This window comes from Crinia signifera, chromosome 3 (assembly GCF_055691185.1).
Source record: "Crinia signifera chromosome 3, ASM5569118v1, whole genome shotgun sequence".
Taxonomy (NCBI): domain Eukaryota; kingdom Metazoa; phylum Chordata; class Amphibia; order Anura; family Myobatrachidae; genus Crinia; species Crinia signifera.
The window spans coordinates 214,715,640-214,740,495 of NC_139219.1; the positions used below are offsets into that span (position 1 = coordinate 214,715,640).

At 40.9% G+C, this 24,856-nt stretch overlaps 1 protein-coding gene across 1 annotated transcript in view; it reads left to right on the plus strand.

The window, feature by feature from the left end:
* The window catches only part of EPHB3 (EPH receptor B3), a 35,740-nt gene extending 16,214 nt beyond the window's left edge, over nucleotides 1-19,526 (plus strand). The window contains exons 2-16 of the mRNA XM_083177384.1: nucleotides 6,954-7,018; nucleotides 7,426-8,098; nucleotides 8,271-8,426; nucleotides 9,763-10,092; nucleotides 10,244-10,368; nucleotides 10,637-10,799; nucleotides 11,522-11,627; nucleotides 11,977-12,032; nucleotides 13,666-13,788; nucleotides 13,982-14,229; nucleotides 15,581-15,796; nucleotides 17,192-17,341; nucleotides 17,438-17,631; nucleotides 17,814-17,969; nucleotides 18,298-19,526. Coding sequence (XP_083033510.1) covers nucleotides 6,954-7,018; nucleotides 7,426-8,098; nucleotides 8,271-8,426; nucleotides 9,763-10,092; nucleotides 10,244-10,368; nucleotides 10,637-10,799; nucleotides 11,522-11,627; nucleotides 11,977-12,032; nucleotides 13,666-13,788; nucleotides 13,982-14,229; nucleotides 15,581-15,796; nucleotides 17,192-17,341; nucleotides 17,438-17,631; nucleotides 17,814-17,969; nucleotides 18,298-18,406 — 2,870 coding nt within the window. The 3' untranslated portion in view covers nucleotides 18,407-19,526. The remainder of the gene's footprint in view (nucleotides 1-6,953; nucleotides 7,019-7,425; nucleotides 8,099-8,270; nucleotides 8,427-9,762; nucleotides 10,093-10,243; nucleotides 10,369-10,636; nucleotides 10,800-11,521; nucleotides 11,628-11,976; nucleotides 12,033-13,665; nucleotides 13,789-13,981; nucleotides 14,230-15,580; nucleotides 15,797-17,191; nucleotides 17,342-17,437; nucleotides 17,632-17,813; nucleotides 17,970-18,297) is intronic.
* Nucleotides 19,527-24,856: the final 5,330 nt, after the last annotated feature.

Genomic DNA, 24,856 nt, shown 5'->3' on the forward strand with positions numbered 1-24,856 from the left:
GGCTTTCCTATTAATGCTTAGGTTCCTGAGTGACTGCACTCTTGTCATTGCAAAGATAGGATTTCCTGATTGGGGTTGCCATAGACACCTGGTGATTTTAATTTAGACTTCTCCAAAATAACCTCTCATCCTAGAAACTGTCCTATAAAATGAGGGAAGCTAGATGTTCTTGTCCTTTCCCAGCTCCTTAAAATGCTTGTGTCGCACAGAAAGCATGCGTTTCCAAAGCATTCAATGGTGCGGTCTGTGCACACTTAATATACTTTTAAATGGAAAACTGTTTCTCAATCATGGGTTACATTCAAACAAGGGTACTATCTTTGTGACGTTTCCATGTTTACTTGGGTTGACTCCTTTACTCCAGAAACACATTAAAGAATATTATTAATAATATGTTGCAGAGTATAGGCTGTATCATAGAGACAGGTTACGTACAGTGTTCCCTCTAAGCTGTTCGCGTGTGCGCGCGCACACAACTCGCCAAGCCCGCGCACAGACATTACAACTGAGCGCACAAAGGTTAAAATCTTGTTTAGTGTGCCACGAGGTTGAAAATAACTGCTATAGCCTATATGTGTGGTGTGTGAAGTCTGTAAACATTCAAATTGCTTTATTAACTCAACAGAACTCAAAACCTAGCCTTTATACATTGTGACGCACAAACATTTTAATTTCCTTCCAAAGTTGCACAGCCAATATCTTTTGCCGCACACAGCTTTCGTAAAATTAGAGGGAACATTGGTTACGTATATGATCAACTCTGTAAAGTACTTTGTAAAAAGTTGAAGCTGTATAAATAATAGTAATAGCAATCATTTCCTATTCCTTTATCAAGGAGAAATGGCCATTTCAAGTTACAGATGAATTCTGATGTTGCACTGGTTGCCTAAAAGTGTTTTGTGTTTTTTTTTTCTATGGTTTCCCTATATGAGGCCAGCAAAATAATATTTATTCCAATATGCTAACGCAATTTATGCATTAACAAAATTTGTGTCAGTGAAATCAAAGCCTACAATTTGTTCTGAATGAGAGTTGATAAAATATCAGTAATCTGCCCAATGACATTTTATTTAATGATACAAGCATTAATTTAGTTATTTGTCCAATGAGACGCAAGGCATTTGGATGTCCTATGTTTGAACCTACAAACTAGGGGAGAATTGGCATTATTGTGGTCTGCTTTCCAGTTTGTCTTGTGACCAACGTTACCTCAGGGCTACACAGAACATAACATGACATCTTGTAAAACTATTGCAAAATGTAGTGATGTACAATAAATGTATACTGCAATCTGTACATTGAAGATGTGGATACGAGCAATATTACAATTTATATAAATTATATTTAAATAATCGTGTGTATATGTGTTAAACAACATTTATTCTGATTATTTTTCTCATACACACGCACTAGGGGACAACCCTCCATTCAAATCTAGATATTGTGTACAGATGTCTGGCAGATTGTACCTAGGCACGTGATAAATATGAAGTCCAGATTTCACTGTACAGAGAGCTCAGCCTTCACTTAGATACAATTTCCCCCCTCCCCTCTGTATTACAGTGATTGTCAGTGGGGGGGGGGGGGGGGGGTTAGTTACTACATCTACCTATCTCTGTTTCCTCATTAAGGTGACAACAGTAGAGCAGGAACTGCAGCTTATCATGGAGGGATTTTTTTATATGCTACTGCAATAAATGATGCTCATGTTGTCTCTGCCAGGAGGTAGGATATACCAATGCATAATATGTCTAGGTTTACAGACACTAGACCTTAATGGGAGCAAGATGTATGTATGTGGAGGTATACTAGCATCTGACAGCGTTGCTGCTACTGATATACTCATCAGGAACTCATTTAAGTTTAGCTTACTGATCAATTTACTTGTTGACTCCACTTGTGTCTTTTCATATCTACAAATTGCTTGATAATGTCTCCCAAGCCTCCTGTACTTTGCCGGGAAACAAAATGCTGCTTTATTCGTTTTGAAAAAGGTTTGAAAGGTAATACTTAAGTTAGAGATAAGATATATTTACTTGCCGGTTTGTTTATGCAGGGCTCCTAAACAAAGCCACTTCCCCCAGCTGTAGTCACAGCTATTGGGGGGTACCCTTTTCCATTTATGGTTGGCATAAGAAAGCTCAGCCCTGCTATTATTCTCAGAACAATAGGTCCACTAGAATAGTGGTATCTTCTACACCGTAGGGACAATAAGATGTCCCTGCTGTTTTTGTACATGTAGACTAGATCTCTGATTTTTATAATTTGGCAAAGAGACTGGAACTGCTCCTCAGTGCTGGGGCCTTGGGCGCGGTTCCAATCTGGGTTTTATGTGTCGATTCCGTGTGAATGGGTTTCGGTGGAAATACACCCTATAGTATGTGTGTTTGTGTTGGAAGAGAATTAGACTGTGAGCTTCACTGTGGCAGCGACTTATGTAAATGACTATTACAGTGCCAACATATTCTCAGCGGAAAATACAATGTCATAGCTGGAGCTGTACATAGCTGTCTTTGTGATGATCAAGCTTGCCGCAACCTGCACACGTAACTGACTCTAACTGGAGTACTCCCATAACAACATGTCACTTAGACACCTTTGGTGTGGGGCACAGTGTCTGCTCCCATAAAGTGTACTAACTGCGCAGGCCTATATCTATACAATTTTATTATTTGATTTAAGATTAAAAAAAAAAGTTTTCACAAACAGTCTACATTTAATAGACAACAAATGTAGATGTCCTATCCTGATACACCAGGTTCTCTCTGGACAGATGAGGAATTCTATTATTCTCTTCTAACATCAGGGTGCCACAAGCTGGGCCAGCTGCGTGGAACTGACTTTCTGATTTCAAGATACCACCCAGTGAACTAAATGCAGATGTAATGTTGCATATAATGAGCTGTGTCTTAAGACTTGCTAGGGAGCCAACATTTGATCCACAATAGCTGTACCTTTAGCTTTCTGAATGGGAAATGCTTCTCTGCACCTTATTAGTATCTAGGAAAATCATCAGAATCTGAAGCGGGCTGGAATATCATTATCTCATGCCATATCCTAGTGTTTCATCATATAAGGCTATCAATGAAACACTAATATGTGGAAGTATAATTCATGTCAAGCAAGTCATTTCACACAAACTTTGTAACAGCTGCCAAGACTGCATTAAACAGCTCCAAAGTCACCTCACCACTTTACAGAGTCCGGCTTATGCGGATTTTAACATTCTGCACCTTTGACTGTAATTAGCTTTTGCATTAGCGTTGACTCTTCAAAACTGAAGTAAAAGGACACATCCAGTAACCCGGCAATGTCTGATGGAAAGGAAATCGGCTTTTCCTCCCTGGTGACTCAATCAAAATCAAGCAGAGAAAGTTAACCTTTAGCCCATACCAAAAAAAAAAAAAAAAAACCTCCCTTTTTAAAAAGAAAAATTATGTTTTTAAAACATAAAGTGGATATAATTTAGTTTCCTCACGACAAAGCAATAAAGCCATGTTATGCGAGTAGAAGTAAAGCATGTGTACATAGCCAAAGAATGCTACAAATTTTTCCGGTTTTAAAAATTAATATTAAAAGTAATAATTAATAAAAAAGTAAGTAATCACCCCCAACAGACACGCGCGTACACACCTTCCAGTTGTGCATCAGCATTCTTCTCCTCTGCACAGGCTACGAGTATAATAATGTAATGGTTTTTATCTGAGTACAGTATGTGTTGGTTAGCAAGACCTGGTCTGTGTCCAGTATATTTTTCTGTTTTGCACATTGATAACCTCTGTTGAACTTGGTTTCCATGTAAGCCACCGCCTCTGGGTCTCGTACAGAAAACACATGCTCATTCATTTTCCTTTTTGTCTTTTGTTTTTTTAATGAAAATTAGAATTCAGCATTCCCAGATATGGGAATAATACCATGATAGACTTGCATTTATTTTCATGTCTGCATGGGTTTCAACTGATTTACCATGCAGATTTACAATGTATGGAAGCAGCTGACAGCCACACAAGTGCAAATGAGCCATTAATCCCACTATAGAAAATCCAGCTTTGTCATAATTGTTACTTGTTTTTGGTTCACTGTTTGCCAGAATTACACGAATAGAAAGCTTCCAAAATATTTATAATCTATGGACACCTCCTAAAGATAATGTATATTGCTTTGTTCATGCCCAGTGTAATAGTAACAGTGTAAAAATTGGCACCCCGTAGGGTGGTTTTGTTTGTTGTGGCTTCATTTTTATTTGTTTGCGCTGAAACACTTGGCTTGCAATTCAGTGGCGTTGCAGTGGTCAGTACTTGGTGGGGAGCTGAGAATAGACCCCTATGCTAGGCATAATGGTCCAGAAATCTGACGTCTACCGCTCACAAATGTGTTGAGTTTGCTTATAGCCGGTGAATGTAGTAGAATTATTATACAGTAATCCCTATGCATTCAATAACATTGCAGGATGGAACTACTTTGTATTTATGCTCTTATTCTCACTTGGAATTCTTTATAGGAATTATAAAGGATATGGGGGATTTATTGTCATATAATGATCATCTGTATAAAAGTTTGGTGAGGAAGGCGATTTAAAATACAACCTATGTTTTAATAGTTGTCTGGTAACCTGAACCCAACAGTGTCTGCAATGTTGAAGGTGAAGAATTGTCATGCTTTTTTGTTCTAGTTCCAATGTGGAACAATTCCTCTTTTTTTTTTTTTTTAATTCTCTGTTTGTTTTATCTCACAACCAACTAAAAACAAGGCGGCCTATTCATGAAACGGTAAAAAGAGTGGTGAGCCAGTATAGAAATTGCTGATGACTGACAATCAGCTTCTAGTTATTTCATAGGATGCACTACATAAATGTTACCTCAAAGCTTATTGGTTGCCATAGGCAACTTCACCAATGGCTCACTTCTTCACACTTCTCTTGTCACTGCTTCATGAATAGACCCCTTCATCCTTGTCTCTTGTGTGACGGTATGAAACGGAGTCATCCTGTCATTTTATTTGGGGCTGCTTTTGAATTGGCAACACAAAAACATGATAGAAGGAAAAATTGAGGAAGGGAGGCGGATTTTATAGCAAAAGGCAGAAGATGCATAAACCTACAGCTTACATCAAACACAAGGAGCCGAGATAAGACCTTTGTGGGTGCATTTAAGATTTTCTTTCAGGCTTTAAACCCCCAGTTTAGACCTATTGAAGTACTGTACCTTCAGTTGTGGTCTCTTGTTCCTTTCTGCTTTGTCATAGATGCACAAAACTATTTAACCGATAGTATAAAATGACATTCAGGCTATGTGTATATTAATTATAAATGCTTCCTGTGTTATATATTGGTGATATCTCATTATGGCATACAAATGTTCCAATGTACGTAAATATCCGATATCCAAAGTATAGTATGTCTTGTCCCAAGCAGTTTTGATATGGTAGAGTCAACCTGTACTTCTTAATGTTGAACATGGAATTTAACAACAAAGCATGCACGGTGCACTCACAAACTGAGATGTATTTAAAAAAAAATTATATAAAAAATGTAATTTAAAAATTATTAAAAAGAAGACTATCGTTTTTTTTTTTTTGTTGTTTTTTTTTGTCCAGACGGCGGCACTCACCAGAAATAAAATCTTGCAGACTATTCATCAATGTTTCAAATCTTTTTAATAACGGTTCTTCATCAGGATATATATGTATGTATGTATGTATGTATGTATGTATGTATGTCCTGATGAAGAACCGTTATTAAAAGGTTCGAAATGGTGATGAAAAGTCTGCAAGATTTTATTTCTGGTGAGTGCCGCCATCTGGACGCATCTATCAACCCTTGGCGGGTATTGGATGGCACCCCCTGTATGCTGATGAGTTGGGGGGGATTTGCTGCTCATTGTGGGATGGATATATATATATATATATATATATATATATATATATATATATATATATCTATATCAAAATAGTCCAATTAGCGCGCAAGTCCTATTTTCTTTGTATCGGGAATGGATCAATTCCTTCCAAATAGAAATTCACAGCACTTCAGGTCTAAGACCGGCAGCTTCCTCCAATTACCCTTGCGGGCACCTGGATTCTCAGGCAGTGGATTTTCTAGGAGAGGAAAGAGGAGCGCTCCAAATAGTGCTTTATCTTTTTATTTTCAACACAATAAAATATCCGACAGGTACACTTTAAAATGGCATAACGTACCGCAAGAGACGGTTAGGCACAACCGCGGGTGATAAACAACATGAGTAAGAGCTGCCCCAAGCAGCAGATTAGCAGGATGCGAGTGCTCTCACCACTCTCTCCAACACGGAGTTCAGACCGACGCCAGGCCACGCCCCTACGCGTTTCTTCACGAAACGCGTAGGGGCGTGGCCTGGCGTCGGTCTGAACTCCGTGTTGGAGAGAGTGGTGAGAGCACTCGCATCCTGCTAATCTGCTGCTTGGGGCAGCTCTTACTCATGTTGTTTATCACCCGCGGTTGTGCCTAACCGTCTCTTGCGGTACGTTATGCCATTTTAAAGTGTACCTGTCGGATATTTTATTGTGTTGAAAATAAAAAGATAAAGCACTATTTGGAGCGCTCCTCTTTCCTCTCCTAGAATATATCTATCTATCTATCTATATCTATAGTTCATTCTAGCACCCGCTAAATTTGAAAAGCCATGCAGTTCCTCTTCCCTGCCTGGGGTGTTGCTGACTGCTGTAGAGGTTCTAGCACAGTGTGGTCTGTATATCAGCACTGATATGCAAACCAGACAGCGACACCCTAGGCAGGGAAGAGGAACTGCATGGGTTTTCAAATATAGCGGGTGCTAGAATGAACACTAATATATATTATACACACACTGCTTGTAGGTCTTTTCTTTAAGAAAATGTCAGCCTTCTTCATGTGAAATTTTGTTTTCATCAATTCCAGAACAGTTTGGCATTTTCTAATTGCATCTATTTTATTTGTGCAGAAACTCTCTTGGATACTCGATGGACAACATCCGAGCTAGCGTGGGTTTCACATCCTGAATCTGGGGTAAGAAACTTACCTTGTTCTCTTATCTGCCATATTCCTTTCTAAGCTACATCTTGATAGCCTTATTTCTCTTTCCTTTTTATTGCCTTTTTAGAAATGTTGTTATTTTTAGAAGATGCACTTTACCCAGTGTGGGAGATACTTGCCTCCAGCTAATGCTGTATTACAAGGCTGGAAGAAAAGACAGCCCCGCTTGTCAAATTGGCTGCATCAGCAACATTCACAGTTTATATTCAAACTTTTAATTTGTATGGGATAAATGTATATTATAGTGTTTGGGGGGTATTTCCTGAAGCTCAAGGTCCCAAGTACTGAAATTCTGTGTTGGGGGAGGAAGATTATTGTTTTACAGATTATTGCCAGTGAAGTTCCTCTAGGAAGTAAATCCCTTTTCTTTTTTCTTGTAGTGGGAAGAAGTTAGTGGATATGACGATGCATTAAACCCAATACGGACTTATCAAGTGTGTAATGTTCAGTTGCTGAATCAGAATAATTGGTTACGGACGCAGTTCATCCCCCGACAGAACGTACAACGCGTCTATGTGGAGTTGAAGTTCACAGTGCGTGACTGCAACAGTCTTCCAAACATTCCAGGATCTTGCAAAGAGACCTTTAATTTATTTTACTACGAGTCGGATACAGACTCTGCATCTGCTAACAGTCCCTTTTGGATGGAGAATCCATACATTAAGGTGGACACTATTGCACCGGATGAGACTTTCAAAAGCCGTGACTCTGCCCGTGCTAACACCAAATTGCGGAGCTTTGGGCCCTTGTCTCGTGCTGGCTTTTACTTGGCATTTCAGGACCTGGGTGCCTGTGTTTCTTTAATCTCATTGCGTGTATTCTACAAAAAGTGTCCGCGCACTTTAGCAGGATTTGCAAGTTTCCCAGAAACGCTAACCGGCGCAGAACCCACCTCATTGGTTATTGCTCCCGGTGTCTGTGTGCCTAATGCCTTGGAAGTGTCTGTCCCTCTCAGACTATACTGCAATGGAGATGGGGACTGGATGGTACCTGTGGGATCCTGCACCTGTAAACCTGGTTATGAAGCAGCTGCAAAGGACACACAGTGCCAAGGTAATTCAGAGCGTGGATTTGTCCAGCTGTCTACTGCGTGAGACACACTTGTTTTCAATGTCGCTGCTTTGTACAAAGCAATCGTGCTTCTTCCAGTTGAAACGTATTGCATATGGTTATTTCTCCCCCCTACATTTCATTATGCTTTAACATGTTTGTTTCTCTTTGCCAGCTTGTTCCAGTAACACATACAAGCTAAATCAAGGGGCAGAGCCCTGCGCTCCTTGTCCTGTAAACAGCAAAGCCAATTCTTCTGCAGCTACCGTGTGCTCGTGCCATAATGGCTTCTACAGAGCAGACAATGAGACCCCTGACACGCCCTGCACAAGTAAGAAGGCTGAGTGTGGAGAGAAACTGGAAATGTGAATTTGGCCTACAGATAGAATTGAATTTATTGATGACAATACACTGACTTTTTACTGTATAACCCTGGATACCCAGTTACAACCGCCAATTCATCCTACTCTAATGTAGAGCCATATAGCACAGGCCTGGTCAGTTTTTAGGTCTCTTGTAGAAACCTAGTCGTAGCGTGCCCTGGCACAGTTTTGCTGTTAAGAACTGCTAGTTTCACAACAGCTATAGAGCCACAGGTTGGCCAGGCATGATATTGGGGAATATGTAAAGGCGTCGCCGGAGGTGGGGAATGCTGACAGAACTGTTGTGTGTTTTTTTTTTTTTTTTTTTAAGCGGTAATTATTTACAAACATGGTTTTGCCTTGTAAATGATTGCTGCTTTAAAAAAATAAAATAAAATAAATCTAAGTTTGCAAGGTGTCCTGTACCCCCGCGAGCTCTGGTGCCTTTTTTACAGGCAAACAAAATGAAAGTACTATGGCGTCTTTTCATGAAAAATTTAAGAGTGGAGAAGTTTCTCATGGCAACCAATAGGCTGCTATGTATAATTTTATAGAATGCACTTGATAAAAGTTACTTCAAATCTGGTTGCCAGGGGCAACTTCTCCATTGGCTCACTTCTCCACTCTTTTCATTGCTTCTTGAATAAACCCCTTTGTATACAAAAATATTTTGCACATTGGGCGAAATTCAGCAAGCTAAAAATGCAGTAAAAACCCAGTTTTCAGGGTTTTTACAGCATTTTCATATGCAGCAAAGCCCCATTGCTGGGGCTTCGCTGCGGGGGGTTACGCCAGTTCCTATTTGGCATAACCCCATGGAAGCCTATGGGCTTCTGTTCACGTCCCCCGCCGCACCCCCCTCACCTGTGTCCGGGCAGCCTCCTGCTGTGCTGCCCGGACCAGTGATTGCCTCCTGCCTGCACCACTTCTGAGTGCTGGGAGGAGGAACCGAAGCCCTTACAGCTGTGTAAGGGTTCCGGCAGGGAGGGGGGACCCGGTGCACATCGCCGGGCATCGCTTTTGCGTTAATAATCGCATATGTTACTGCATATGCGATTATTAACTATGCGAATGCCGGCGATGTGCACTGGGGATTATTGGTGAATCTCGCCCATTGTTTGTTGTGTGTTTGTGAATGTTTAATATGAGCACTTTGCACTGTTGTGTGCTGCCAGCTTTTTATACATAAAGCTGAACATTTGCATGTTATAAGGGGAAGTGGGAAATGTGTTTGTAAAGGTGGAAGAGAATCATGTGAGGAGATTCTGATGTACTTTCTACTTATAATCTCTTCTTGCTTTCCAGCTGTGCCTTCAGGACCACGACATGTGATTTCCAATGTGAATGAGACCTCTGTTATCCTAGAGTGGGGAGAACCTACCTTATTAGGTGGTCGAAATGACACTTCATACAATGTGATCTGTAAAAAGTGCACGGAGCGGACGTGCTCACGCTGTGACGATAACGTTCAGTTTTGGCCTCGTCAACTTGGGGTCAAGCAAAGACGTGTTTCAGTCAGTCATCTCCAGGCTCATACGAAATACAGCTTTGAAGTCCAAGCTATTAATGGGGTGTCTATCAAGAGCCCACACACCCCAAATTATTATTCTGTAAATATAACAACTAACCAAGCAGGTGAGGTGAGAGAGGATTGAAACATTGAGGTAAAAATAAGAACGTGGCAGGGCTGAGGCAACACTAATGAAAAGAGGGAATTGCAATCTAAGTTTATATTGTCGATTTGAATATGTATATTACAGATTGTGACTATATATTTTCTCTTTAGCGCCTTCACCTGTTCCTATTGTGCAGTCTCATGGAAGCTCTGCGAGCTCTCTCACTTTATCCTGGGCTCCCCCTGAGAGGCCCAATGGCATCATTTTGGATTATGAGATAAAGTATTATGCAAAGGTGAGCATCCCAAACATCCATTCATTTCAATCTCATTTGTCAGTTTTTAAGCTCATCCCAAATTGTATCCTACTTCTTGCAAGTTTTGAATTTAAATATCTGCATCTCTCTATGGGCCAGATGTACTTAGCCTTGACAAGTGATGAGCTGGTTGGCTGGTGGTTTATCACTCCATTGTATCACTTTTCAAGCTTTGTACATCTGGCCCTATATATTTGTATGTGGTAGTTACCTGCTGACTTCTGTGCCTTGCATTTGTCACTCCCAGGCTCACAGCGGTGCAGGGAACACCGTGACCAGTCAGCGCACCAGCGTGCGCATGGAGGGCTTATTTCCAGAAACCGTTTATGTGGTTCAAGTTCGTGCTCGTACAGTGGCTGGATATGGAGCTTACAGCGAGCCACGAGAGTTCCCGACCATAGCTGAGGATGGTGCGTAAATTCCTTTACCCCCATAAATCACTAATGTTTCATTCTCCTTTCTCTGAACCATATGTGTATGTATGTTTTTTAATTCTTTATTTGATTTAATTTTTAATCTGATCCATTGCGTTCAGACAGGTCCTCTTAAACATTCATATTGTAATGTTACCTCGCCACAAACCACAATGATCCACCCATGTCTTTGGCAACTCCCTGGTACATTATTCTGTATATTAACTAAGCCCATATTCTGCAATGCTATCATCCCTCTCACAGTTTCTACACCCAAAATTACATTTTTTTGGTTCAGTTGCACAATTAAAATCCCTAACCTTGCGGTATGTCCAGCATTTTTTTGAAAGCTTTAGTCCGCCACCCCTCATGGTCTTTCCATGTCTTTTGTGTCTGATTCATTTGGCCTCCCTGACTGTACTCTGTTTTTACTCTTCAAGTGATTTTCCTGGTCTCAAATAGGACTCCCAACGTGTACATCAGATCTGCTGTTCTTATTACATCTGACTTTTTCCTTCCACCTGCTGATTGCAGTTTCCCCCTTTTGCCTCTCAATTTCTTTATTCACCCTTTGACTCGCAGTCCTTGCTCCCTATGTCCTCTCTGCCTACAGATACCTACCTTCTATCCCTGAAATTTGTCACTTCCTTATTTTTCCTGTGCCCCCTGATCCCTCATTTCCCTTCCCCTTATTTTCCTTACCTGTTTCCCCCTTACAGGAGATCGGAGCAGTCTTCAGGAGCAGGTCCCGATGGTGGTTGGCTCTGTGACAGCTGGGCTGATTTTTATAATTGCAGTGGTCGTTATTGTAATTGTTTGTTTCAGGTGAGTTGGATGCCGGGTTAGACATGTGATAAAGGTTTTGGGTGTGGCAGTTGGGTTTTGGCTGTCTGCATGGTTTGATCTGAGAGTGGCATACCTCCCAAACATGACCCTCTCCAGGAGGGACACAGTGCTCAGCTCCTGGACTTCCCTGGTATTTTATGATTACCATCACCTGTGGTGAAACGCCTTTCTTATTAGTAAACCTGTTGAAAACAGGTGATGGCAATCATACATGAAGAGGGAAGTCCAGAAGCAGAGCATTGTGTCCCTCCTGGAGAGGGTCATGTGTGGAGGTATGGAGTGGCTAGTGTTCAGAAATGTGACTGAAATGTGTTGATCCCTTATTTAGCAGAAAACAGAGAAACGATCCGGAATCTGAATACACAGAGAAACTGCAGCAATACAGTGAGTACAGTTTAATGAGCAATAATACACAGTATATATTGATGTTTCTGAAATGACCTTTTTCTTTTTATTACCCATGGGTAGCATTGTTTGAAGTGGCTTTTGCCCAGTACTTTTAGAACATGTGATGACCTACCTTCTGATAGTTACAGCTGACTTGCTTGTTCTGGATGGCTGCACATTGCGTATTCCCACTTTGCATTGCTTAGCAATTTGTAATTAGCATCCTGTGGAGTTCAGTAGTAATTGGCAGTTGTTAAAACTATGTTGCTAGTTGTATCTCTCCGCGCTTGTAAATTATTGCATCTGCTGCCTGTTTTTTTTACATTACACTTGCATTGCTCTTGTTAGACATGGAGCTGTTATTTAATGTCTGCTTTATAAGGCATGCACCGATTTTTCATGAAGCTGAAGCTATTCCCTGCTATCGAGATTCCAAAGTGACAAATCTACCACCAGCAATGTTCTCATGTAAGATCTGAAGATCCTGCAAGGACTACATACAGCTGTGAATGTTGCAGACATTTATACCTGTATTTTTTAGGCCTAGTTTTCTATTTGCTATAGAATATATCAGGCAACCTGTGGCACTCAGCTACTATGGAACTGCACATGCTTTTGCTGTTATGGCATGCTAGAACTGTGGCGACATATTGGGATGTGTAGTTCCATAACTGCAATGTCACAGGTTACCTAACTTGGCCTACATTCTGTGGGGTGTTTTTTTTTTTTTTTTAATGGTTAGGGATTGTAGACCTTGTTTAGAAGTTGTGATTGAGGTAGGTCCAGCGGTGTACTTTGTAGAGGACATGTTACAGTGTCTATAGACCTCTCTGAACCTGATTCAGAGATGTGCAATAATGACACCGCAGCTGTGAATTTGAATGCAGCGGCTGATTGAAAATATAAAAATGCTGCAGCCACGAGAATTGGTATTGAGTCGCCAACTGCTGCTTGCATACAAAGGTGCAAATCATCATTGCTGGCTACAATTGGTGTCTCTGTGATCACTTTGCAAATAAATGCGACTGCCTTTGCAAGACCATTCCACTGCGTTCAACTTTGGCATTGCGTCCATCTTTGAATCGGGCCCTGTGTTTTGTGTAGCCCGTCATTAGCCTTCGTATGTTACTTTCCCACAGGACGCTTGATTGCTAGTATATGCTGTGTGAATATGTTCTTTGTGCGTTTTATCATGTTAAACATAAACACATTTGTAACCATATAAGGGACAAATCTCTTATTCGTCACACATTTTACCGATTTCCTTCCAAAGTCTTACTTTGGACAAAGGGAACAAGTCCGCCTGTCTACGGCCAACACCTCTATCTGATTTACTTGATAGATGGTCCTCAGTGGCAAATCTGGGGCAACACTACAATAGCAGATTCATGTTTTATTCAATGCAAGCTATCTTCTTGTGATGGTCTTCTACATCAGTATACATTTTCCTATATATCACTTTATTATTGATCTGAGTTGGATATTAGCGGTACTAAGTTTTGGTGTTTTTCTTTATATAGATTATTAATGAGACTTTCTTGAGTGTGTGTCTTTTGTGGATGATTTTGTAGTTCTGCTTATTAAGAGAGTGCAGAGTGACAAAGGTACTTGATACTTCTTGTTCTCACAGTGGTTCCTGGCATGAAGCTTTACATTGATCCGTTTACTTATGAGGATCCTAATGAAGCTGTACGAGACTTTGCTAAAGAAATTGACATTTCGTGTGTGAAGATTGAAGAAGTGATTGGTGCAGGTTTGTCTCCTAAAAACATTCACTGCATATCCGTTCTAGTCAGATGCTTCTAGTTTTTCACTTAATGATGCAGGGAAGGATTTAGAAGTGCATAGTGCAGACATAAGGTTATCGTGAATATATTAAGTGAAATATGATCTGTAACACTGCAGAAAAGAATGGGCAGATTGATTTCTTATCTACTTATTTCTAGGTGAGTTTGGGGAGGTTTGTCGCGGAAGATTGAAGCAGGCTGGACGACGGGAACAGCTGGTGGCAATCAAGACTCTGAAGGCAGGATATACAGAACAGCAAAGACGTGACTTTCTGGGTGAAGCGAGCATTATGGGACAGTTCGATCATCCAAACATCATACGACTAGAAGGTGTTGTGACCAGGAGTCGGCCAGTGATGATCCTAACAGAGTTTATGGAGAATGGAGCACTTGATTCTTTCCTAAGGGTGAATAAATAGTAATGCATGATGAACAGCAACTTAAAAACTACAGTATAGTGAGGTGGCAAACTATTAACATGGGTGGAAGGTTTAGTATGCATGGGACTAGAACATATATACGCCATGAGCAATAGAACATTAAGGTTAAAATGCTAACCGTTTCCCATAGCAACCAATCCGATTCTATTTATTTATCGATCACCTTCTATAAGGTAATAGCTAGAATCTGACTGGATGCTATGGGTAACTTCTCCGCTTCTAAAAATCCCCCCCTGCTTTTTCTGATTGCTATGCACATATGCTGCATAAAGAAAAGTGGCATTATAGTTTTTTTTTTAACTTTGAACATCACATGTGTGGTAGAACAAACCCTCCACTTTGAAACCTGATCAGTCACAACTAGTGCAAAAGTAAAGTGGCGACAAATATATTTTGGGAATGATTCAGAGAAATGCATGTTCGCGCTTAGTGCTACAGTTATCCAAAGATGAATGATGACTGCGGAGGAGGGTTTGTATTTAATAGGACAATGTCTTAGTTGACAACTTGTTGATTATATGGGTAAGGGCCCTCATGTCCCAAAAAAAAAAAAGTGTATGTATGTGTATACAACAGACCACTTTGGTAAAGCAACGTTTCAATGCTTTATTGCATTTTTATCAAGCGCAATAAAGCATTGAAATGTTGCTTTACCAAAGTGGTCTGTTACTTCTTCCAAGTCCAGAGTGCCACCGTCAGAGAGAGTGTGAAGTGCCCCGGTGTACCAGTCGGAGCATACGGGAGGCACCTGGCAAGCAAAAGCCTTTATTTCAAGACGAGTGCCGACACACAGTGTGTGTGTGTGTGTGTGTGTGTGTGTGTGTGTGTGTGTGTGTGTGTGTGTGTATACACACACACACACACTGTTGTAGACTCTGGAAAGTTGTCTGTCTAAACCGCCTTAAAGTATAACAAAAGCACAGAAGGCTGTCTGCAGTTCATAAGTCGTTTTTGTTTTTTTACCATTTTGTTCAAACAATTTAAAATCTTCACATGGTTTTCCACGAAAAATCACATTTGCGCATTGTGCACAATGTGGGGCCTCCTCAGCACATGAGGGGTAGTAACATATATGATCAAAACGAATGTACTCCAATTTGCTAATACTGAATTTGCATCTAGGTAGTTTTTGTAATGTTAAATGTTGGAAAAATAGAAATAAAAGGAATTTGATCCATTAAAATGTATTTGAGAATAATGGGACCTGAACGGTATAGCTGAAGTATCTGGAAGGGTAAAATTCATGTTGGCCAAATGTTATAGTTTTCCTGTAAATGATGCATTGTACTCTAATGGCTGCTATTTTCTTTCTGGTTAGATGAATGATGGACAGTTCACAGTGATCCAACTAGTGGGAATACTACGTGGCATTGCGTCAGGAATGAAGTATTTGGCAGAGATGAACTATGTTCATCGAGATCTCGCTGCCCGTAACATTCTGGTGAACAGCAACCTTGTCTGTAAGGTGTCTGACTTTGGTCTATCCAGGTTCCTGGAGAACAGCCGATCTGATCCCACTTATACCAGCTCTTTGGTAAGAATTGATGTGGACGTGTATTCCATTGTGAAAAGGACTTGAAGGGGCTGGAAAGTGCAGTGTGGAAATACTCTGCAGAGCTGTCTTTAGCTAAGCCACGGGAGACTATTAATTATTGCTTTCTCTAAATGTACATATGCAGCCATATTTCTGTCTTACCATTTCCCATAAGCCTTTGCACATTTTATTTACCTCCCTTATTGAATGCCAACTTGCATTATGATCTTATTTTGCTTCTGAGCGACTGTGTGTCTAGACTGTGTCCAGCACCCTAATAAAATCTAAATACACGGCCAAATTCCATTCTTTGTCACTATAGCTACCTAATCAAAATATGATCGATGTCAGAATGCTGAGACAACTACACCACCACTATTTTATATAAATGTGATTAAACCTTTCCATTGGCTTCCCCACCAGCACTTTGCTTTAAGGTCTGTTGCTTTACTGTTTAATATCCTTTTTTCTTTTTGTTTACATTTTTAGGTTATTACTGGTGTATTGGTGGCACTTTTCTGAGAATTGTTACACTCCGGGTGTTGTGTAGCGTGGGATACAGCCAGGAGACCAAAACTTGCTATGGGGCAGATCCTTCAAGATTCAAAGTGATAAAATGGATAGTGATATACAGCCAGCCAATCAGCTCCTACCTGTCCTTTCTTAAACCTGTGACATGGCAGTTAGGTGCTGATTGGCTGGCTGTTTATCACTCTCCATTTTATCACTTTTTGAAGCTTAATACATCTGGCCCTATGCCACCAAGGAGTGTAGAAACTGAATTTGACAGTATATAAGAACTACACGGCCCGTCTATTCTGCCTTAACCTACCATATTTTTGTATTGCTGGAGTACCTGAAGGAAACCCACAAAATTATGGGGAGAATATACAAACTCCACACAGTTAGGGCCGTGGTGGATATCTTACACATGACTTCAGTGCTGTGAGGCAGTAATGCTTACCATTACACCATCTGTGCAACCTGTATGTTGACCTCACAATGTAAGGTCAACATACTTACTGGTAACAAAGTGCCGTCCTCCTGTACCTAACTCCTATTAGGTATGTAGGAAGAATTCTAGGTATGGTTTAAGAGGCTCAGGATGTGTTGACACACAGACTTTTGCTGGTCGTACACAGAAAAGGGCCTGTATATTACTGATGAATGCACCTTTATTTATTATGATGACTGGGGATTCCTTTACTGGCTTGTTATTTGCAGGAACTGGGTGATAGGCAAGAAATGACTACACATACTAGTGTAGACCAGTGAAAATTCAGCATAATACACTGGGGCAGTTCTGCTGTAGAATTGCCTATTTCACTGGTACAGCATATTTCATACTGTAACGGTATCACAACTACTGTTAAAGTTGTGTATCTTTCTAAACAGGGAGGGAAAATTCCAATTCGCTGGACTGCTCCAGAAGCAATTTCTTATCGAAAGTTCACATCTGCAAGTGATGTTTGGAGTTATGGAATTGTCATGTGGGAAGTGATGTCATATGGTGAGCGACCGTACTGGGACATGTCAAATCAAGATGTAAGTGGAGCCCTGGTAAAAGCTGTGTTGTGGCTTTAAGTGGTTACAAAACTGCAGATAATGTAATGGTGAATGTAACCGGTTTCCTCTTTATAGGTAATTAATGCTGTGGAGCAGGATTATCGTCTGCCACCTCCTATGGATTGCCCATCTGCTCTCCACCAGCTCATGCTCGACTGTTGGCTCCGTGATCGTAATTTAAGGCCTAAATTTTCACAGATTGTCAGTTCTTTGGACAAGTTAATACGCAATGCAGCAAGTCTGAAAGTTACCAGTCCAGCACAAGCAGGGTTAGTCTGCATACATAATTTCTACACTATAGATGTTATACCTATACTATACCTTTCTCTTTGGTTGAAAATTCACTTTCTCCCGGTCATCCTTCACTGTAACACTTTTTTTGTTACCTTGATCCTGTTTTCTTACCTGTCTCTTATTGGAGTTGGTTCTTACTTTGCACTATTTCTGCCAGTGTTTCCCAACAGCTTTTAGACCGTACCGTCCCAGATTACACAACGTTTCCTACTGTCGGTGACTGGTTGGAAGCCATCAAGATGGGCCAGTATCAGGAGAAATTTCTGAGTGCTGGATTTACCGCTTTCCATTTGGTGGCACAAATGACTGCTGAGTAAGTAGATCAGATGGAGATGGCCATCTAGATCAGTGGTTCTCAACCTTGGCCCTCAAGTAACCCCCAACAGTGCATGTTTTCCAGGTCTATTTTTTTTTTTTTTAAATGTGCCAGTAAATAATGAGTACACCTATGCACCTGCCAGGTGACCTGGAAAACGTGCACTGTTGGGGGTACTTGAGGACCGAGGTTGAGAACCACTGATCTAGATAATACAGATGCTCTGCTAGGAAATGGCTGCTTTCATTGTTTGAGCTAAGAATGTTATGTGGCTTGACTGTTTGTCATATAAATCTATATGGTTTTTTTTTTGTTCTTCCTTTAGGGATTTGCTCCGTATCGGGGTGACACTAGCTGGTCATCAAAAGAAGCTTCTCCATAGTGTACAAGACATGAGGCTGCAAATGAGCCAAACTCTTCCAGTCCAGGTGTGAGATCACTGCACCATGGGACAAAGCTCTTCATATTGAAGAAATAATATGGACTTCAAAGGGCTCTACGGGAGCTCAAGGGAGCACAAGACAACCTGGATAGTGAGGTTTTGAGTGGAGTCACGGCCCCTTTGCACAAAAGAACTCTCAGCCCTCTGCTTGCCGATTACTTGCACTTCATTGTGATCTGCTGCTGAAGGCAGGATAGATTGTATATTACAGCCCTACTTCTGTTTTTTGATTGGGCCATCAATACCAATGGGTTTATGTGAATGATGTGTGCAAGAGATTGGGAAGAGTGTGTGTGTGTGTGTGTGTGTGTGTGTGTGTGTGTGTAAATATGAACAGTGTAAGCGTAAGTAGAGGGTCCCACGAGAGTATAAGAAAGGCAATATATTTAAAGTGTCTTCCACTTACTTCAAAACCTCTATGACCATAATAAGGGTGCAGGGTTGCAGAGTTAGCTATTTTGTTTTTATTCTGTATGTACTTACAGCAGGCGTCCATAATCCCCAAATTCTTCCAACTTCTTTTATTTATTTAATTTTTTTTTAAATGTTTTCTACCTGCATGCAGAATATAGAGTGCCTGCATCCTCCAGGCGTGAGATTGTATAGAGACCTTTCTGTGTGAGTTCTGTGATTTGGACCTTTTGGCCTATCATTATTAATCTGATGTTAACTAATACAATACACTCCTTGGCACCAAGTTTTATAGGGGTCGTTTTGTCTTCAGAAACGGTTGTGCCTCATAGATAAGGAATTAGTGCTGTACAACTCAGCCATTTAATTTTTTCATCCTCTTTTCTCTCTGCTGCCCCCCCCCCCCTTCACTTCCTGATTCATCCTCCTTTGTTGACATCTCCCAACTCAGAACTTGTCACTTCCTCATACCTCCAGTCACAAGCTTGTTTTTTTTAAACACCTGCCTTTTATCTGTGTAACTTTTTTTTGTGCCCCACCCTCCTGCAGCCATGTTACGCTCTTTATTTTGTAAGTGAACTCACACTTTCAGTGATATGGGGATGTATTCAAAGTGGAAAACGTCATCATAACTTTGCATTTTATAATTTTTTTTTTTTTTAAGAAATACTTTTTCAATTAAATTATTTAAGGAAAAATTGCATCATATGTTTCTTTTCTTACGTGTCTGAAGTGAAAATGTTGTGGAAAGGACTGTGTAAGAAATCCTGCCTATTTCCAATGCCTTATGTAGCAACCAAACGCTTACAACTGTAATTTATACGTGACCTTTTTCACTTTCATTAAGTCAGTAGGAAATTATGATGTCACAGAGGCCCTTTCTGGCCCATACACGTATCACTAATTCTAACTTAACCGGCTTCCTAAAATGTCTGCATTTACAGGGTATCGGGGATTTGGTAGGGTTACCACCCGTCCGTTAATTAAGACCGGCATCCGGAGGGGTGGCCTCCTGGGCAGCCTATTCCCGGACATTGTATAGTCCAGGACCGCGACCCCTCTGGATGCTGGTCTTCATTACCGGACTTCCCCGAGTAATCCTGGATAGGTGTTGGTAAACCCTAGTGATGGGTTCTTCTAAAAGGAATACAGTTTTCTCCGACACTACTTTTTGTATTTTAACCAGAAGCCTACAACAGCTCTGACAGGTTTCACTGCTACATGTGTGAGGTCAAAGAAAGGTTGAGTATAATACATACATTAATTCAAATCTGGACAAGTTTCAATGAATCAGACTAGTGATTTCAGTATTTTGCATGTTGGGAACATGCACTTCTTAAGAGCACTGTAAGATTCAATTACTCCTGTCAGAAGAAGATTTGAGCACTGTATTGTTGACAAGCTTGTCTCGGGAAGGAGGTATTTTTTTTTTTTTTTTTTTTGGTTGCACAGCCAATAAGGTAAAGCTGTCAACTGACTGTGAAAGACTAACACTGGGAGACTGGCCAAAACACTTCATGATGTTATATGTCGGATAGGGGAGTGGGAATATAAACAGAACGGTAGATCACTAAATTCCGCACCAGATTTGGGGAAAGTTTATGGGCTGCTTATATGTGGAATATTTTTAAGTGTTTCTTAATTCTGGTGTAACGATTTGAATGACTAAAACATTCTTTCAATTTTATCTTGGTTCATTTACAAAGGAAATTTTTTAAGTATTAAGTGAGTAAAAAAGATCTTATTCAGTTTAAATAAAATGCACTAATTGTACAGTTAAATTCCTATTGGTAGGATATGTGAAGGCTTCTTATGGGGCAAAACACCTTACTTGTCTTATACAAAATCAAGTTACAAAATTATAATCTGCCATAGATAAAACCTATGCATTATTGCACACATATATAGGATTTCCAGTTAAAACACAGTTCTTTTTTTAAAGGTGTTCAAAATAAAGCAGTAGGTTTTTTTATTTTTTTAATGAAGCTTAAAAAAAAAAAAAAAAGCCTGCTAAACAAAGCTTTTACATATACGGACTTGCAGTAATCGATCATGTCCCAAATTGGCTTGTAACTTATACTGTAGGTGCATACAATCAAATGTTTTGCAAATAGTTCACCTAGTAATCCATTGTATTTCTTATTAATTATATTAAAAATATTTTATTCAGAAATATAGATTGGTGTGGATACAGTAATGAGTAGGATGGAATGGTCAACCAATACATTTATTGGGCATTTGTACAGAAAATGGCTGTAAAGATTGTTTGTGGAAGAGCTTTAACCCCTGTGTGGGGTCTATAATAAAGAGAGAGAGAGAGGCCACACATACAGAGGTGTTCAGAAGCAAAACAATTTGGGTAGGTGTTGGATAAGTGGGCACATAATCAGTGTATACTTTTGAATTGATTAGTGGGCTTCATTATTCTAAAGGTAAGCTGTTTGTTAATTTGCCATACTGTATGTTGTTGGTTTAGTGGCATTTTTAAGGATCGATTGGTTTTTCTTTTAATTAAATGTATTGAATCTTTTTGCTTTTTAAGCTTGACGTTTGGAAGGTACACAACGTGAGCAAATTGAACTCCTCAACACATTATCCCTGACTTGTGTTAACTATTCTGGTACAGTAGTCTGCCCTATGTCCTCCTCCCTCATGCAGCTCCTTGGAAGGCTGTCTCCCATTGAAGTCAAACCTTTGGAGATTGACCTGCCTAGACAGGAGTGCCTGTAGATTAGCTTGATTGGACGAGGTCATTGAATTTGTCCTGGCGTTATATATGTTGAATTATGGACGGTACAAAATTTTGTCACTGTTTTTGTTCTACACAATATTCACAATTAAAATGGTTTATTACCATTTAACACCACATGGCCTTCCTACTAGCTGTGCAGCATTTTTTGTGTTAGTTAAAGCATTTTAAATGACTATTTTGGATTGTTTGAACACTCAGCAGATTTCTTGGGACACAACACTAACCAAAGTCATGACATTTGTATTCCATTCAGGGACTCCAACAATGTCCCAGTGTCCGGTTTTGTTACAGTAGACACATTTAATCACTGAGCCAAATCCTCTTTTTGAATTTCCTCCTGGTTCCAGCAAAGCTGTTATGGCAAATTCTAGTAGTGTGCTTGGGGAAAGTGGTTTGCTTGACTTCAGCCCAACAGGACACTTGTTTTCTGCTCAGATGTCAGTCTTTTATAATGTGCTGTGATGTAGAACATTTTCTTCATTTAATGTCTTAGTGTCTTGTTTTTCTGTTCCAGTGTTTAGTGGGTCATGAAACTCGTTACTCAGCAAGAATAAGTCTACACAAGTTAGACATGTGATGAGTTCATCCTAGTTCTATTGCAAACTATTGTCCCGGCCAGACTACTGCGTGGAGTGTATAGAGCTGTTATTTACAGCTGCAATATTACACATCAGTTGGCTCAGTTTGACTGGACTCGTCTAGAAAGACCACCCTGTTTTTTTAAAGAGGTTAGATGAGGCATGTCCAGACTTTGGCCCTCCGGCTGTTGTGAAATTACACATCCCAGCATGCCTTGCCATAGTTTTAGCATACCCTTATAGCAAAACTGGCAAGGCATGATGGGACCTGTAGTTTCACTAAATTAAACTGTTTTACTTATCCATTAACTGTTAGATTGGAACATATTGATGGAATTTATGTTTGGCATATTCTTTGTTCATTTTTCCTGGCAGTTTTTAGGGCCTGATTCAGAGCTGTTCGCTAGGCTGCATGTAAACGCCGCCCGGACAAATGACACCTCCCGCGGCGCGCAAATCCGCTCCTGCTGGGACTGGCCAGCCGAGTGTTCGAACCCAGTGTTTGCGCATATTCGCGCATGCACAAACCCAAGCATCGGGGAGGGGGCCCAAATTCGTCCCCTGACTATCAGGTCTGGATCAGCCACTTAGTTTGGTGAAAAGGAAAAACCTGACTTGTCTATTATGGACTTTGCATTGTTGCATTTGTGTTGATGGAAATGTGACATGGATTACTATGAGATGAGCACATTTAGTTGACAATTTGGCAGCCTATAGTAATGCAATATGTACTGTATAGTTTGGTATATTAAACGAAATATTACACATCTGGATTCACTGATATGTAAACTGTCAGGCAATGCACATAATGTCCACACAAAAAGGAGGATGATAAACTTGGAGCAGCTACAATGTGATAAACTATTGATGAGGAACCTTCGACCCTCCAGCTGTTGTTGAACTACACATACCAGCATGTCCTGCAACAGTTTTAGTATGACTAAATAGCAAAATTGTATCATAGCATGCTGGGATGTGCATTTCAACAACAGCTGCGGGGCTGAAGGTTTCCCATCCCTGTGATAAACTAAGGATGTGTCCTCTAACACATGTTTTCATATATCCTTAGAAAAAACTTGTGTGGTTTGACTAAGAACAAAATTATAACTATTGGTTGTCTTGATTTAATGTTGGTTCTGTTGATGATGAGTCTTTGTAGAAACGTAGCACAGACACACAATCCCACTTACATCTGAAACACCATAGTGTTCGGTGCTGGAAGAAAAGTTAACAACCTTCTGCGGTATACTTGTACACACCTAGGGCGGGATGTATTAAGCAAAAAATGCGGTAAAAAAGCGATACTGCCTGGCAGGGTATCGCCACCTTTGGGTGGCGATACCCTATAGAAGCCTATGGGCTTCTTTTTGCTGCCCGCTGCAACCCCGCCGCCTCTCCCTCCGGCTTACCTTCCTGCAGGTCCTCCTGGACCCCGGAAGGTAAACCCCTCCTCCCCCTAGCAACGCAGCCAAACCTCCTTCCGGCTGCATGGGGGAGGAGGAGGCGCCGGGGACAGCCACACTGAGGGGTTCCGGTTGCAGGGCAGCAGTAGGCGGCTGGAGGTGACTGTGACCCTCCCCTGTGACACCATAGTCCAGCAGCATATGTTAGTACGGGCGGGATGTATCAATGCATATCGCCGCCAGCGCATATGTACTAATATATGCGGCTGGAAACGCGTTGCGGTGATGGAGGCCCCCCGTGATACCTGTACTGTGGTGTGTGGGGGTCTCTGTCACCTCCCAGCCACCTACTGCTCCCCTGCAGCTGGAACAGCTCAGCGTGGACGGACGGCCGGCTGCGTTGCTAGGGGGAGGAGGGGTTAACTTCCCGGATCCAGGAGGACCTGCAGGAAGGTAAGCCGGAGGGGGGTCGGCGAGAAAAAACCCATAGGCTTCTATAGGGTATCGCCACCCAAAGGTTTAATACATCCTGCCCTAGATATGCACTGGCATCGCGGCAGGGGCGGTGAAATCTGTTGATGCATCCCGCACTTAATGCCAATTTTACTCTTTAGTAAAGACTATTATCAATTCATATCCCAGAAACCACATGTGAGGAATAGTCCTACCACTTATTAGTGTACAAAATGCTGTTGTGCAATTTGCTGAACTAAACTAGAACGAGCACCCGTTTTTCAGATGCTGTCATTCATCACCAGCATTTTAGTACTAAATCAGGAAAACCTGAAGGAATCTCTGCCTTGCTGTACATGTACATTCCAGATGTACCCTCCACCAGGGAATTCCTGCATTTCACTTGTATAAGACTTTGCTTGTGTTTTTTGGCCTTTGCGCAAGTCTTTTTATTTCACTGTGATAATACTAATCTAGATATAGATCAAAATATTGCAGGAATATTGCAAACTTTTCAGCATGAAATAATGAATCGCAGATTTCATTCCCTTCTCTCAAAATCATCAGGTGGTTTTCAACACCTCTTGCTGGCTGCTAGAATTGTTTTCCACTGCAATCAACCACAAAGCCTATGACACAGGCGCTTGGTGTGTTTGATATATGGGTGCTGAAAGCCTTGGTTCACAAGGCTAAGGACTGGGACATAACAGTCAATCATCTGTCTTCACCACAAAATTTGGATGGGATACTGTAAAACTGATATCCCAAATGGGTGCTGCATTGTGCATTTGCATCAGTGCCCCATGTTTCCCACATGAACAGAACAGGGGCCTTTGCACTGGCAT